A 17415-nucleotide genomic window follows, 5' to 3' on the forward strand; every position below is an offset into this window, starting at 1 on the left:
GAAGCAGATGGGGGGGGGGGGGGTCCCGGGGGGCTCACTCCTAGAGAGCAGGATGTAAATTATCTTGTTTAAAGTGGCTTAAATAATTGTGTATTAATATTTTTGTACTGATACTTTTTATTCACACTATTGGAAATATATTAATGGATAAATAAAGAGTTAAAAAAAAAAAAGAAGAAGCTACAAGCTGCTTATAACCTCCTACTGGTCCAAACCAAGCCCTTTTTAATCCTTCTTTCCTATATTTGGATTGGGAAAGTTTGGTCCTGGTACACTTTTACATTTAGGTAACAAGATTTTTAGGTAATATTTTATCTCTGCAGACAGACAAACATCTACAGAAAAGGTTTACTGGGATATTTCCTTACTTCAAATATAATATTTCACTATAATGATCCTTTAAGAGGTGAGAAATATTACCTTGTGTCTCGTATTTTCACACGCATTTTCTTGCACACTTTTTCTGGACATTTTTCAGCAGTAACTCATTGATTTCACTGGAAAGCACATGAGAGGCTTGATCATTTGCAGCAGATTCTTTGTTTTTTCCTCTGCATGCAAAATCTGCATTTGGAGGAGAATGAGCCCATTGTCTTGCATTGGATCTAAGTTCTAATGTAATTTTGCATGCAGGAAAATCAATCAAGTGTGAACCCAATTTTAAAGGAAATATTCAGGAAACTTACAAAAAAAAAAAAAAAAAGATCTACTTACCTGTGGCTTCCTCCAGCCCCTGGAAACCTATGCATCCCTCGCTGCAGCTCCACTGCCAGCCGGTCTCCCGGGGTCCCCTCCGTAGCAACCGCCAACTTGGCCAGGTTGGCAGCCACTGCCCATGCACAAGCGTGTAGCTGCGCCACTCTCGTCCGTGCTCCAGTACTTTTGCACCTGTGCAGACTGCCCCTGGCTATGGTAGCTTACCTTTGTGTTTACATTGCCACAACTTGTTTTGTAGGCTTTTACATTTGATTCATAGTTATCTACAGAGTGCAGAGAGCAGGTCCTATCATTTTTAGTTGCTGAAGTCAATTTGAATCTAATGATAAAACATTAGGTTTGGGCTAGTGAGGTCATGTGCTAATCTACCTATTTGTATGCTTTTTGTATGATTAGAAAATATTAAATTACAATTTACAGTGGAATTGAGCCACCAGCATTCTGTGCTAAGAAGCTGATGATTTAACCAATTGTGGATGCAGCCTATTGAAATCTATGCCCTGTTTGTGAACTTCTCTCCCTGCCAGGGTGTAGCTTTCAGTAGTCTACGAGCTCCCGATGTGTTGATGTGCACCGGATGCTGGAGATGTAGCTATCATGTGACTGGTGACCACTCCCCACACAAATCAGGAGCCATGGTGATTGGCTTCTGGTCAAAGGAATTCCACTGTTCTTCTACACATACCTAGCAAATTTGGTGGTTCTAACGTGTATAGGGCCTTTGCAATTACCTTTCAAGGAAACCCAAGGTGAGAGGGATATAGAGGCTTACATATTTATTTCCTTTTAAATAATGCACATTGCCTGGCTGCCCTGATCCACTACCTCTAATGCTTAGCCATAGACCCTGAACAAGCATGCAGATCAGATGTTTCTGACAAAAATCTGATGAGATTAGCTGCATGCTTGTTTCAGTTGTGTGAGTCAGACACTACTGCCCAGATAGATCAGTAGGACTGCCAGGCAACTGGAATTGTTTAAAATGAAATAAATATAGCAGCCTCCATATATCTCTCACCTTGGGTTTCTTTTATAACCCTCCTATTGACTTTATGGAATTGGTAAATTAGCTTTAAAGACTTTTCGAGACATTCTCATTCATTACCAGCACATTGCACTGGTGAATTTGGGACTTGCATAGGGTCCCTTACCTGTTTATCATATGAATGCTTTTGCCTTATAGTTAAGGTGAAACATAAATAAGGGTAGATATTCAGGGGTGTATGCACTAAACTGCATTAAGCAGAATAGCGTGTGTCGTCTACTCATCGTGCGGAAGATGTTATGCATGTAATTCTACTTAATGCAGTTTAGTGCATACACCCCATAATTAGATATGTTTTGTGAATCTATCCAAAAGAGGAATACATTGGGGCATATAAGCCATATAACTCCGGTAAGGTTGCCATATGCATGGGGAGTGATGATGATCAGACATATTGAACCAGGGTGGTGGTGCTCTTTAAAGTTTGTGTAGAGTATAATGTAGCTACTGTTACTGTTAATGGTACTTAAGTATGACAGATAAATCAACATAGAATGTACATCAGCACTTATGTATATTTTACATAATTATAGTACTTTTCTTTGCATTAAGATAAATATTTTTCATGGTTTATAAAGTTCCCTCTCAAGAAACAACATGTTTCATATGTTGTTTGTAAAAATTTCACAGCCATCAAATGCTGACAGTATGCATGAAGCTGTCAAAACGTCTGCAGATCAACAAACTTCTCTTTATGTTTGGGAAACAAATTGGATAATTGTATAGCTATGCATCTGTTTTTAGCACAGTGCTAGGAAAAACTTTACTTTAGTTTTAGATTTTTTTCTATCGCCATTAAATTAGATAGATTTCCTTTCTCAATTATGTTTGCATTTGTAAATGTTTACTATGAAATTATTAAGTAGGGTGCATGAAAACTTATAGTGACCCCATGCTTAAGGGATCCTTAAGCCTACAAAAAAAAAATCAGTTTTACTCACCTGGGGCTTCTCCCAGCCCCATGCAGCTGTCCCATGCCCCTGCAGTTACAATCAAATCCTCCTGTCCCCCGCTACCAGTCACTTTCATTTTTAGCCGACAGGCTTACTGTGCCTGCGCAGGCCTGGCCATGCGTCTCCTTCCACGCATTCCCAGCCGCCATAGTGCCCTGCGAAAGCACAGGATGCTATTGCAGAATGCAGATAGGAACGCGCAGAAGGAGACACATGGCCAGGCCCGCGCAGGCGCAGTAAGACTGTCGGCCGAAAATGTAGGTCACTGGCGGCGGGGAACTGGAGGCTCCATGCGTGACTGCAAGGGTACGGAACGGCTGCAGGGAGCTGGTAGAATCCCCAGGTGAGTAAAACTGATTATTTTTTTTTATGACAGACTTAAGTGTCACTTTAAGCTGTACCTGAGTCGAAGCTTGGCTGAAAAATTACATACTTACCTAAGAAGAGAGAAGCCTCTAGATCCTATAGGGGCTTACCTCGGCATCCTCAGGTCCCCCTGCTGCTGCTCTTGGACTTCCCAAATATTACCAGCTAGGTCTTGCAAGTAATCTGATCCTAGTCATGCACCTCTTCAAGCACGAGATCTGTCAAACTGTCTTCAGCAATACAAATTGCTTACCTGAGTAAGAAAAAAAAAGACTGCATGGAGCTTCATCACATTAACAGGCAGGATAGGAGAAACACCGCTACACTCTCTCACCCCGTCCCTGGGTGCTGGAATCAAACAGCAGTACGTGAGGAGGAAAGCAATATCTGCACTCTCTGTCGGGTGACATCCAAACTATTTTATTTGGTACCAACAAGACAAGATAAAAAGGCTGACATGTTTCTGACGGCAATGTCTTTACTCATAGCCCTGAGGCTATGAGTAAAGACATTGCCGTCCAACACATGTCACCCTTTTTATCCTATCTTGTTGTTATCAAATAAAATCATTTATATGTCACCCATCGGAGAGTGTGCATATTGCGGTCCTCCATTAACCATACCAGACCCCATTGTCCATGGTGTGGAGGAGACTCTGAAGGACAGGGTCAGAAAGCCTGTCAAAGGCACTTCAAGCCATGTGATACTTGCCCTAAAACACTATTTACTGACTTGAGGAAGTGGGTTGATTACTGTGAAATGCCTTGTCTGGTGTTTTTTATAACAAATCAACCATTTTTTATTCTAAACTGTCTCATTGTGAGGTAAGTTCCTCTTACCTTAAACTATTTTAATTGTTTTATACTTTTTGGGGTGCCTCCCTCACAGCCTACATGGGTGACAAAGGGTTAAAGAGTCTTGGGAAAAGGGGAGGGGGGAGGACACCATATATTTTTTTGAATTTATTATTCAAATAATAGGTGTGTTTGCCATGGATACTTATACAGCAGTTTTACGGTTATACGGCGATCCTCGGCAAAAGTAATGCAACTTAATGACCAACAGGAAACCTCAGCAGGAAATTCACTGCTGATTCTGGGGTATTTGTACAATTTCAATACTGTTGGGTAGATACATTATCTGTCGTTAACACACACACCCTGATGAAGGTCCGGAAGTGACACAAATGCATCAATGGGAGTGGCCTTGGCACATATGCTGTGGTTGTCGCTCTAAGCTTCTCACTACCTTAGAGTGCCCTGCCATGCCAAGTGTAGCATGGTGATAGCGCTATCCCATTCACCTCTGCAAAGCCGGGAGTCGAACGTGAGTGTAAAAGGTGTCCACTGGAGATCCTGGTGTGGCAAGTTAGGCTTCCATCCTCACTCTGTGTTGGATGTGACCATTATGGGTTATGCTGTTCCTCTCTTCTGAATGCGGACATTTTTGACCAAGTGCTTGCCCCGAGTACAAGGACGCAATCTGTTCTCATGTTGATGTCTTTTGGACACACTTTGGCATGAAGCAAACACCCAGGAGAGGAATAGCAAACGTGCTATGACTCCCAGTATCTCTGAGTCTGCATCAGATACTCCAACAAGCCAAATATAGTCGAGTCAGCACCGTCAGTAGTATTAAAGCTATTTATTGTATTGAAAGTAGTGTTGGGCGAACATCTAGATGTTCGGGTTCGGGCCGAACAGGCCGAACATGGCCGCGATGTTCGGGTGTTCGACCCGAACTCCGAACATAATGGAAGTCAATGGAGACCCGAACTTTTGTGCTTTGTAAAGCCTCCTTACATGCTACATACCCCAAATTTACAGGGTATGTGCACCTTGGGAGTGGGTACAAGAGGAAAAAAAAATTAGCAAAAAGAGCTTATAGTTTTTGAGAAAATCGATTTTAAAGTTTCAAAGGGAAAACTGTCTTTTAAACGCGGGAAATGTCTGTTTTCTTTGCACAGGTAACATGCTTTTTGTCGGCATGCAGTCATAAATGTAATACATATAAGAGGTTCCAGGAAAAGGGACCGGTAACGCTAACCCAGCAGCAGCACACGTGATGGAACAAGAGGAGGGTGGCGCAGGAGGAGAAGGCCACGCTTTGAGACACAACAACCCAGGCCTTGCATGAGGACAAGAAGCGTGCGGATAGCAATTTGCATTTTGTCGCCATGCAGTCATAAATGTAATACAGATGAGAGGTTCAATAAACAGGGACCGGAAACGCTAACCCATCACAGATGTTCATTGTTCATGTTACTTGGTTGGGGTCCGGGAGTGTTGCGTAGTCGTTTCCAATCCAGGATTGATTCATTTTAATTTGAGTCAGACGGTCTGCATTTTCTGTGGAGAGGCGGATACGCCGCCGATCTGTGACGATGCCTCCGGCAGCACTGAAACAGCGTTCCGACATAACGCTGGCTGCCGGGCAAGCCAGCACCTCTATTGCGTACATTGCCAGTTTGTGCCAGGTGTCTAGCTTCGATACCCAATAGTTGAAGGGTGCAGATGGATTGTTCAACACAGCTACGCCATCTGACATGTAGTCCTTGACCATCTTCTCCAGGCGATCGGTGTTGGAGGTGGATCTGCACGCTTGCTGTTCTGTGTGCTGCTGCATGGGTGTCAGAAAATTGTCCCACTCCAAGGACACTGCCGATACCATTCCCTTTTGGGCGCTAGCTGCGGCTTGTGTTGTTTGCTGCCCTCCTGGTCGTCCTGGGTTTGCGGAAGTCAGTCTGTCGGCGTACAACTGGCTAGAGGAGGGGGAGGATGTCAATCTCCTCTCTAAAGTCTCCACAAGGGCCTGCTGGTATTCTTCCATTTTGACCTGTCTGGCTCTTTCTTCAAGCAGTTTTGGAACATTGTGTTTGTACCGTGGATCCAGAAGGGTATAAACCCAGTAATTGGTGTTGTCCAGAATGCGCACAATGCGTGGGTCGCGTTCAATGCAGTCCTAGGCCGAAGAGGTCATAGCCTAGGGTCACAAAACCTGTTTATTGGGCAATTTCAATGGTGGCGAGTCTGACGTACATAAATCGCAGCAATGGCCGTTAGCAACGTCTGAATCTCACGAAATGTCTCATGCAGGTAGAAGACATATTGTTAGACTTGGGCTCCAAAGATGGGTTCCCTACATCTCTGCAAACCAGAGTTACAGGGCTCCAAATTTGGTAAAATCCCCCATAGGCTTTCATTGGGCCTCCTATTTACAGTTCCAAAATCTCACATCTTTTCAAAGGGCAATTACTCAGCAGTGGCAAATTTTCTAGCATTGTAGGGACCCTTAGGGGGAACATGACTGGTGAGTTTCGGGCCCCTAGGCCAAAGAGGTCATGGCCTAGGGTCACAAAAACCTGTTTATTGGGGCTATTTCAATGGTAGTGATGGTGACGTACATAAATCGCAGCAATGGCCGTTAGCAAAGTCTGAATCTCACGAAATGTCTCATGCAGGTAGAAGACATATTGTTAGACTTGGATTCCAAAGATGGGGTCCCTACAACTCTGCAAACCAGAGTTACAGGGGTCCAAAATTGGTAAAATCCCCCATAGGATTTCATTGGCTCCCTATTTCACTTTCCAAAATCTCACATCTTTTCAAAGGGCAATGGCTCAGCAGTACCAAATTTTCTAGCATTGTAGGGACCCTTAGGGGGAACATGACTGGTGAGTTTCGGGCCCCTAGGCCGAAGAGATCATAGCCTAGGGTCACAAAAACCTGTTTATTGGGGCTATTTCAATGGTAGTGATGGTGACGTACATAAATCGCAGCAATGGCCGTTAGCAAAGTCTGAATCTCACGAAATGTCTCATGCAGGTAGAAGACATATTGTTAGACTTGGATTCCAAAGATGGAGTCCCTACATCTCTGCAAACCAGAGTTACAGGGGTCCAAAATTGGTAAAATCCCCCATAGGATTTCATTGGCTCCCTATTTCACTTTCCAAAATCTCACATCTTTTCAAAGGGCAATGGCTCAGCAGTACCAAATTTTCTAGCATTGTAGGGACCCTTAGGGGGAACATGACTGGTGAGTTTCGGGCCCCTAGGCCGAAGAGGTCATAGCCTAGGGTCACAAAAACCTGTTTATTTGGGCTATTTCAATGGTAGTGATGGTGGCGTACATAAATCTCAGCCATGGCCGTTAGCAACGTCTGAATCTCACGAAATGTCTCATGCAGGTAGAAGACATATTGTTAGACTTAGATTCCAAAGATGGGGTCCCTACATCTCTGCAAACCAGAGTTACAGGGGTCCAAAATTGGTAAAATCCCCCATAGGCTTTCATTGGGCCTCCTATTTACCGTTCCAAAATCTCACACCATTTCAAAGGGCAATGGCTCAGCAGTGGCAAAACTCACCAGTCATGATCCCCCTAAGGGTCCCTACAATGCTAGAAAATTTGGTACTGCTGAGCCATTGCCCTTTGAAAAGATGTGAGATTTTGGAAAGTGAAATAGGGAGCCAATGAAATCCTATGGGGGATTTTACCAATTTTGGACCCCTGTAACTCTGGTTTGCAGAGATGTAGGGACTCCATCTTTGGAATCCAAGTCTAACAATATGTCTTCTACCTGCATGAGACATTTTGTGAGATTCAGACTTTGCTAACGGCCATTGCTGCGATTTATGTACGTCACCATCACTACCATTGAAATAGCCCCAATAAACAGGTTTTTGTGACCCTAGGCTATGACCTCTTCGGCCTAGGGGCCCGAAACTCACCAGTCATGTTCCCCCTAAGGGTCCCTACAATGCTAGAAAATTTGGTACTGCTGAGCCATTGCCCTTTGAAAAGATGTGAGATTTTGGAAAGTGAAATAGGGAGCCAATGAAATCCTATGGGGGATTTTACCAATTTTGGACCCCTGTAACTCTGGTTTGCAGAGATGTAGGGACCCCATCTTTGGAATCCAAGTCTAACAATATGTCTTCTACCTGCATGAGACATTTCGTGAGATTCAGACTTTGCTAACGGCCATTGCTGCGATTTATGTACGTCACCATCACTACCATTGAAATAGCCCCAATAAACAGGTTTTTGTGACCCTAGGCTATGACCTCTTTGGCCTAGGGGCCCGAAACTCACCAGTCATGTTCCCCCTAAGGGTCCCTACAATGCTAGAAAATTTGCCACTGCTGATTAATTGCCCTTTGAAAAGATGTGAGATTTTGGAACTGTAAATAGGAGGCCCAATGAAAGCCTATGGGGGATTTTACCAAATTTGGAGCCCTGTAACTCTGGTTTGCAGAGATGTAGGGAACCCATCTTTGGAGCCCAAGTCTAACAATATGTCTTCTACCTGCATGAGACATTTCGTGAGATTCAGACGTTGCTAACGGCCATTGCTGCGATTTATGTACGTCAGACTCGCCACCATTGAAATTGCCCAATAAACAGGTTTTGTGACCCTAGGCTATGACCTCTTCGGCCTAGGACTGCATTGAACGCGACCCACGCATTGTGCGCATTCTGGACAACACCAATTACTGGGTTTATACCCTTCTGTATCCACGGTACAAACACAATGTTCCAAAACTGCTTGAAGAAAGAGCCAGACAGGTCAAAATGGAAGAATACCAGCAGGCCCTTGTGGAGACTTTAGAGAGGAGATTGACATCCTCCCCCTCCTCTAGCCAGTTGTACGCCGACAGACTGACTTCCGCAAACCCAGGACGACCAGGAGGGCAGCAAACAACACAAGCCGCAGCTAGTGCCCAAAAGGGAATGGTATCGGCAGTGTCCTTGGAGTGGGAAAATTTTCTGACACCCATGCAGCAGCACACAGAACAGCAAGCGTGCAGATCCACCTCCAACACCGATCGCCTGGAGAAGATGGTCAAGGACTACATGTCAGATGGCGTAGCTGTGTTGAACAATCCATCTGCACCCTTCAACTATTGGGTATCGAAGCTAGACACCTGGCACAAACTGGCAATGTACGCAATAGAGGTGCTGGCTTGCCCGGCAGCCAGCGTTATGTCGGAACGCTGTTTCAGTGCTGCCGGAGGCATCGTCACAGATCGGCGGCGTATCCGCCTCTCCACAGAAAATGCAGACCGTCTGACTCAAATTAAAATGAATCAATCCTGGATTGGAAACGACTACGCAACACTCCCGGACCCCAACCAAGTAACATGAACAATGAACATCTGTGATGGGTCAGCGTTTCCGGTCCCTGTTTATTGAACCTCTCATCTGTATTACATTTATGACTGCATGGCGACAAAATGCAAATTGCTATCCGCACGCTTCTTGTCCTCATGCAAGGCCTGGGTTGTTGTGTCTCAAAGCGTGGCCTTCTCCTCCTGCGCCACCCTCCTCTTGTTCCATCACGTGTGCTGCTGCTGGGTTAGCGTTACCGGTCCCTTTTCCTGGAACCTCTTATATGTATTACATTTATGACTGCATGCCGACAAAAAGCATGTTACCTGTGCAAAGAAAACAGACATTTCCCGCATTTAAAAGACAGTTTTCCCTTTGAAACTTTAAAATCGATTTTCTCAAAAACTATAAGCTCTTTTTGCTAAATTTTTTTTCCTCTTGTACCCACTCCCAAGGTGCACATACCCTGTAAATTTGGGGTATGTAGCATGTAAGGAGGCTTTACAAAGCACGAAAGTTCGGGTCCCCATTGACTTCCATTATGTTCGGAGTTCGGCCATGTTCGGCCCGAACCCGAACATCTAGATGTTCGCCCAACACTACACGTGACCCGTTCGGCCAATCACAGCGCTAGCCGAACGTTCGGGTAACGTTCGGCCATGCGCTCTTAGTTCGGCCATATGGCCGAACAGTTTGGCCGAACACCATCAGGTGTTCGGCCGAACCCGAACATCACCCGAACAGGGTGATGTTCTGCAGAACCCGAACAGTGGCGAACACTGTTCGCCCAACACTAATTGAAAGCAGCATGATGTCTTGATGTAACAGGGACAGCCCTGCTGTTTCGGTCAGACAGACCTTTTTCAAGCTGTTTCAAGGCACAACTGAACGGCTTGAAAAAGGTCTGTCTGACCGAAACAGCGGGGCTGTCGCTGTTACAGCAAGACATCATGCTGCTTTTAATGCAAGAAAGAGCTTTAATACTACTGACGGTGCTGACTCGACTGTTGATGTCTTTTGAACAGACAGTCTCCAAATAAGCTCCTGCAATCAGTGGATCCACATTAGCGGCACTCAGGGGGATTGGTCGAGAGTCGTGCTTGCCGTGTGTGAGTGCTATATCATTGAGATTGACAACACAGTCTGATCTTTTTGTGGGGAAGTCTAGGTTAGGTCATAATTTGTGCACACTTTATCACTGAAGCTAACACCCCCTTTGCCTGTAGTGAGTGCTAGTTGTGTAGTACAGTCCAGTTATTGGAGCTCTGCACATCAATGCAGATAAATCATTCAGGTATGGGTTTTTGAAAGCACTGCCATGTCTCCCACTGTGCAAATTGAATGTAAGTATACTTGTGGGTAGCTGCATTCACTGCTTCACATCCACTTTCAAAAAAAAAAAAAAAAATTAGATTAGAATTAGCACATAATTTGCATCTGTTTTGTATTCAAGGCATGTATTTAGTTTCAGAGGGGCTCTGCATTGTCTCTGTAGGCTTGCAATTCAGGTGCATCCTTGAGCGCTGTCACTTTTTTGTCTGACAGTCTGATCCTTTAACCATGGCTTTTCCCGCTTTTAATGATTACATTTTTCAACTAAACGTTATTTCTTATATTGTACATATATATATTGACAATATTGTCCTTGTATTTTGTGATTATCCATAATTTAGCTGCATGTTAAAACCATTTTCCCTATTTTAACTTTAAAATCAATTTTCTCAAAAACTACAAGGTCTTTCTGAAGATGTTTGTCCCTCTTGTAATCACTGTTCTCCCTAATATATCTAGCAAATTTGGTGATTATACCATGAATTGAGTATTTGCTATTAACTGCTAAAGTCGGTGCCTTTGACTTCAATGCAATTTCACTCTGAAATCTGCTGGCAAATTCATAGAAAAATATGCAGCAATTCTGCGAAAAAGTAGAGGGAGCGAAAACTGGTCAATTTGCTTCAAGATCGAACTTCAAGAATTTGCCTGCTCATCCCGAATGATAGGCTGTTAAAGGTTGTCATAAGTACTGTATTTTTTGGACTAAGATTCACTTTTTTTCCCCTCCAAAAGTGTACGGTGGGGGGGGGGGGGGCGTCTTATAGTCCAAATTCAGGGATTTCCTGACTTGTGAGCACCTGCCAATGCAAACCTCCAACTCACCGCAATGTTGGGGACTTCCTGTATTGTGCCCATATAGAGGAGGACAAGGGGACAAACAAAGGACACAGGGGGACACAAAGGGGCATAGAAGAGGACACAAGGAGGACAGAGGTACAGAAGTGGTACGGGGGGCATGAGGTACAAAGGGGGCATAATCCACAAGATGCCCCTTCACCATGTATTCTTCAGATTCAGTATATATTTTTTCCCCTGGCTTTTGTCAGGAACATCTTATAGTCAGAAAAATACGGTAATTGTGTAAGTAATTGTAATTATGTAGAAGAAGGTCTTCTGAGTGATATAAATATGTATAAAATGTTGTCTGGTGATCCATCACTTGAATTTTCTATTTAGAATTAAAGAGTGTTGTGGATGAGTTATGTGGAAAGGGTGTAAAAACTAAGGGTGAAAAGGAGTTTTGATGCATGAGTCCCTCCAAATTCCTTATTTTTACTTACCACATACCCATAATTCCCTCAAACATACCGACCTATAATAGGGGGAATGGGTGGTATTTTTAAAATTCTTGTACATACATAGGTATCTTCTTGCAGCCTCTAGCATGGAGCACTAGAGCACCTGGCCATGGCAAGCTATCTATTCCCCTACTGGTATGGTTCTTGGCATCTATTGCCTGCTGTCTGGTTACACTCAGATTTTGTGTAACGAGTTGTGTTAGCAAGAGACAGAATTCTGATTATTAGGTGATCTGCAGTATCACCTATAATGCAGATATATACCTGATTATAAGGTGATCTGCAGAATCACCTATAATGCTGGTATATCAGAAACTGATGTAACAACAAATACAGATGGTGTTTGGTGCAACAGTAATACTGATAAGAGCTATACCTCACCAGAGGAGCTGGTGGGTACAATCAGTATAGTGCCTCTCACCAGAGACAAGGGCCCTCTGGTGAGAGTAGAGTAGTCAGACAGATCGGGTTTGACAACAGACAGACAGATGCAGTACAAAATCGGAAGGCAGAGTCAGGAAGATATAAACAGGCAGGGTTTGGCAACTAGATCAGATGAGCAAAGGTACAGAATCACTTAGCAAGAGAGAGGTCAGAACGAGCCAGAGTCATGTACAAATAATATACATTAAAGTAATGCTTAAGGCTATCAAACAATTCCTATCTTGTGTGAAATCCCCGGTTTCCTCCAGGATCAAAGCACACCGGAACTATCTAAGGGTCTGAGCGCTAACACGAAGTATGCGCAACAGCAGACAAGTTGCGAGTGACACAGCAAGGCTTATGAAGCAGAGGAGACCCTCCAGGCATGCCCCTTGCGATCAACCAATGAGGAGCGGCGAGCGTCTCCTCTGACGCGCCTCCTCCCCGCATAAAGGTCTTGTCTATGCGCGCGTGACAAGGCAACCCTATGTGCAACTGACAGTTCTGTCCTCGACGTGCTAGACGCCTGAGGCCCGGACATGCTGCTAAAAAGGGAGCTGGAGGCAGCTGCGGTGGTAGCGCTGTTCACCGCAGCTGCCTCTCCAGCGTTTGTTACATTTTGTAAGTAAGATTTTTATGGTAACATATTTTTTAATATCAATACATTTTTGATATGTTGGAGGTACTCTTTCTTTAATAAAAATAGATCATTGTGAAGTTGAAAGAAAATAATAATGTAGTGACAAAACTTAAATGAAAGATACGCATAAAAATTAACAATATGATTTTTTGTTTTTTAGCGGTAATGACCGTCTATGAAGATTTTTTTCTTTATAAAACTGGCATCTACAAATATACTGGAGGAAACAAAAACAATTTTGATAACAACTTGATTGGCACGCATTCTGTTAAAATTATCGGGTAAGACAACTCTTTTATTATAATTATATAAAGAAACCGAGGGGGGAGTAAAACATTCAATACAGGGTGGGTCATTTATATGGATACACCTTAATAAAATAGGAATGTTGGTGGCACATCCTTCCTGTTTGTGGCATATTAGTTTATGTGAGGGGGGAAACTTTTCAAGATGGGTGGTGACCATGGTGGCCATTTTGAAGTCGGCCATTTTGAATTCAACTTTTGTTTTTTCAATAGGAAGAGGGTCATGTACATAAAACGTATTGGGAATTTCACAAGAAAAACAATGGTGTGCTTGGTTTTAACGTAACTTTATTCTTTTATGAGTCATTTACAAGTTTCTGACCACTTATAAAATGTGTTCAATGTGCTGCCCATTTGTTGGATTGTCAATGCAACCCTCTTCTCCCACTCTTCACACACTGATAGCAACACCGCAGGAGAAATGCTAGCACAGGCTTCCAGTATCCATAGTTTCAGGTGCTACACATCTCGTATCTTCACAGCATAGACAATTGCCTTCAGATGACCCCAAAGATAAAACCTGACACCCATAATGTGGTGGTGCACCATCTTGCTGGAAAAACTCAAGGAACGTGCCAGCTTCAGTGCATAAAGAGGGAAACACATCATCATGTAGTAATTTCATATATCCAGTGGCTTGAGGTTTCCATTGATGAAGAATGGCCCCCACTATCTTTGTACCCCATATACCACAACATACTATCAATTTTTTTGTTCCAACAGTCTTGGAGGGATCTATCCAATGTGGGTTAGTGTCAGACCAATAGCGGTGGTTTTGTTTGTTAACTTCACCATTCACATAAAAGTTTGCCTCATCACTGAACAAAATCTTCTGCATAAACTGAGGGTCCTGTTCCAATTTTTGTTTTGCCCATTCTGCAAATTCAGTGTGCCGATCTGGGACATCCTCATTGAGATGCTGGAGTTTGTAAGGGTGCCATTTGTGAGTAGCTAATATCCGCCGAAGGGATGTTCGACTAATGCCACTCTCCAGTGACATGCGGCGAGTGCTATGCTGTGGGCTCTTGCTGAATGAAGCTAGGACAGCCACTGATGTATCTTCATTGGTGACAGATTTAATGCATCCACATTTTGGCAAATCCAACACTGAACCAATTTCACGAACCTTAGCAAGCAGTTTGCTAACTGTAGCATGGGAGATGGGTGGTCTCATAGGGTGTCTTGCATTGAAATCTGCTGCAATGACCCGGTTACTGCGTTCACCAGACATCAACACAATTTCTATCCGCTCCTTACGTGTTAACCTCGGCGACATGTCAATGGCTGTAAAAAAAAAGAGAAACTTTTAAATAACTCATGAAATAATAAAGTTACATTAAAACCAAGCACACCATTGTTTTGTTTGTGAAATTCCCAATAAGTTTGATGTGTCACATGACCCTCTTCCTATTGAAAAAAAAAATTGGATTAAAAATACAAACAGGAAGTTAATATCACCAACCATTCCCATTTTATTAAGGTGTATCCATATAAATGGCCCACTGTATAATGTTAAGAAAATATGCAACAAACATTTAAAGGATACCACAACTGAAATGTGACATAATGAGATAGACATGTGTATGTACAGTGCCTAGCACACAGATAACTATGCTGTGTTCCTTTTTTTCTTTCTCTGCCTGAAAGAGTTAAATATCAGGTATGTAAGTGTCTGACTCAGTCCTGACTCAGACAGGAAGTGACTACAGTGTGACCCTCACTGATAAGAAATTCCAACTATAAAACACTTTCCTAGCAGAAAATGGCTTCTGAGAGCAAGAAAGAGGTAAAAAAGGGGAATTTCTTATCAGTGAGGGTCACACTGTAGTCACTTCCTGTCTGAGTCAGGACTGAGTCAGCCACTTACATACCTGATATTTAACTCTTTCAGGCAGAGAAAGAAAAAAAGGAACACAGCATAGTTATCTGTGTGCTAGGCACTGTACATACACATGTCTATCTCATTATGCCACATTTCAGTTGGGGTATCCTTTAATCACAATTCTAGGCACAGTTCAAAGTTATTATTATTTTGTCAAACAAGATTTCATATTCTAAAAATGCTGTTTTATAAATGAGGTGAAAAGGCTAGAAGCAGTTCAGATGAAGGAGCCAGATGGAGTTAACAAGCTATGAAGTTGATTGTTGAAGTTGTTAATATTATTCCTCTATAATGGATCATTGAGTTTGTTTCACTAAAATGTCAGTAAATTTGCTCTGCACATTAATGCATGGCAAGTTTACTGGTACTTGGGCTATTTGAGTAGTGCGCTTTGCTCAATTAGCACAACTTTCATTACTAGGGTTATTCCATTTGCATAATGCGTATTGTTGCAGTATAGTGTGTTATGCAAGTACCATGGGTTGTGCTATCTGAGAACTTCTCTAATGGCATAAGTACTTGTAAACTTGCAATGAACTTCTGCGCACCACACACTTACTGTAATTAAGTGAGTCAGCCCCATTATTCTTAACTCACAATTTATCTCTTTGTGGGGTTTACATGTATTTTATGCAAGCAAACTTTATTCATGAATAGTCGATTTTAACATAGTTTAACTATATAACGCACAAAATAACAGACGAGGGTGTCGAAAAGTAAACACAGATGTGGCACTTGTTATAGACTCATTAGCAAGGCTAATTGCACAATGCACAATATCTTGTCAGCATAAGTATTGGTAAAATTGCTATACGCTCCCTGTGGATGGCAACTTCATGAACTTTTGAGCATACGGAGAAAGGGTAAGGTGAATGGAACACCGTAGGAAAAAAAAAAACCCACAGAGACAACAGGAGTCCAATAGAACAATATGTCACTTGGATTTGAAGAATGTAGGAGAGAGAAATATACTCACAAAGGTGGGTTGCAGCAAGAGGCTGCATTGGCATTGGGCTGCTGGGCATTGTGCATAGTGCTCAGTCACTCCAGCTATTGCCTCCGCTCACACAATTTTACTAAAACCTCTTTGGTTGGATCTTCACACCCTCAGGCAGCACTGAACTGCTGTGTATCAAACAAATAAGCTGTTTGTTTTGTGACAAATCAGCTGCTATTCTTTCTGAAAGTAGACTTTTCTTGGGGGTGGGGGGGGATACAGAGTTGGTAAATGGTCTAATGCCTAAGTACCACTGGAACTAATATCTTTTCCACCCTCTCTACCCACTCCATTGCCTGATAGAACATTAAGTGTTAACCTCCTTAGCGGTATTCCCGACACCGTGTCAGGCATACTGCCGGCTGTCCCCAGGAGTCCCCCAGTATAATTTTTAGATTGCATAGCTGTAATAGCTTCAGCTAGCACTAGGCTACCTAGCAGTGGTGGCTGGGATCCCCCGATTACTTTTGATCCCCCGATTACTTTTGATCCCCCTGATCGCCCGCTAAATACATTACCCCCCCTGGATCCAGCGATCACACAGCCTCCCTGCACATCTCCGGTCCTCTCTATGGGGAGAATCGGGTCTGCGTATGACGTCATGTTCGATGCTGCCCATAGAGAAGAGCAGAGCTGTCCGAGGAGGCTGTGCCGATTGCTGATTCTAGGCTGGGTAATGTATTTAGTGGGCAATCAGGGGGATCAAAAGTAATCGGGGTATGCCAGCCACCATTACTAGATAGCCTAGTGCTAGCTGAAGCTATTACAGCTATGCAATCTCTAAAAATTATAGAGCGAGAGAGAAACCTCCTGAGCGACGTAATGCACACGAGGTTAAAGACACCCCTTTAACCTCAGTTCCCAAAGCCCATTGGTTATGGGTATTTGATATTTCCCTCTCATTTATTCCTCACATTCACTCTCTAACCAGCTCCTGTCATCTCCAACTCAAAAAATAACTTGCATCTGACCTTTTCCCGCCCAGGACACTAGTAACATTTTAGTGCATACTCTTAAACGATCTTGTCTACACTATTGTAATGTACTATTTTGTGTACTAGGACTACCAACTAGTTTGCGAGCTACAGTAACACAAACTACACACTATGTCAGGGTACAAAGCTGCCACCACCTCTGTAGGAGGACAGAGAACCTATTCTTACTGATTCTAAAGACCTGAAAATAAAACGGTTAGAACACCCTATGCTGACTATAACGAACAGTACTTTAGGTAGTGTCTCTTCCCAAAAGCTAGGATTCTGTCTGGTTGGCTGAATAGTAGGGGGCAGCTGAGAAAAAATGACTTTGAAGTATTTTATTATAAATGCAATATAAATAATT

The 17415-nt window shown here is 43.1% G+C and overlaps 1 protein-coding gene across 1 annotated transcript in view; it reads left to right on the plus strand.

Annotated features, from left to right (window-relative positions):
• TINAG (tubulointerstitial nephritis antigen) overlaps positions 1-17415 on the plus strand; it is a 265652-nt gene that overhangs the window by 183679 nt on the left and 64558 nt on the right. Inside the window, exon 9 of the mRNA XM_068233344.1 lies at positions 13051-13171. Coding sequence (XP_068089445.1) covers positions 13051-13171 — 121 coding nt within the window. The remainder of the gene's footprint in view (positions 1-13050; positions 13172-17415) is intronic.

This window comes from Hyperolius riggenbachi, chromosome 4 (genome assembly GCF_040937935.1).
Source record: "Hyperolius riggenbachi isolate aHypRig1 chromosome 4, aHypRig1.pri, whole genome shotgun sequence".
NCBI lineage: Eukaryota > Metazoa > Chordata > Amphibia > Anura > Hyperoliidae > Hyperolius > Hyperolius riggenbachi.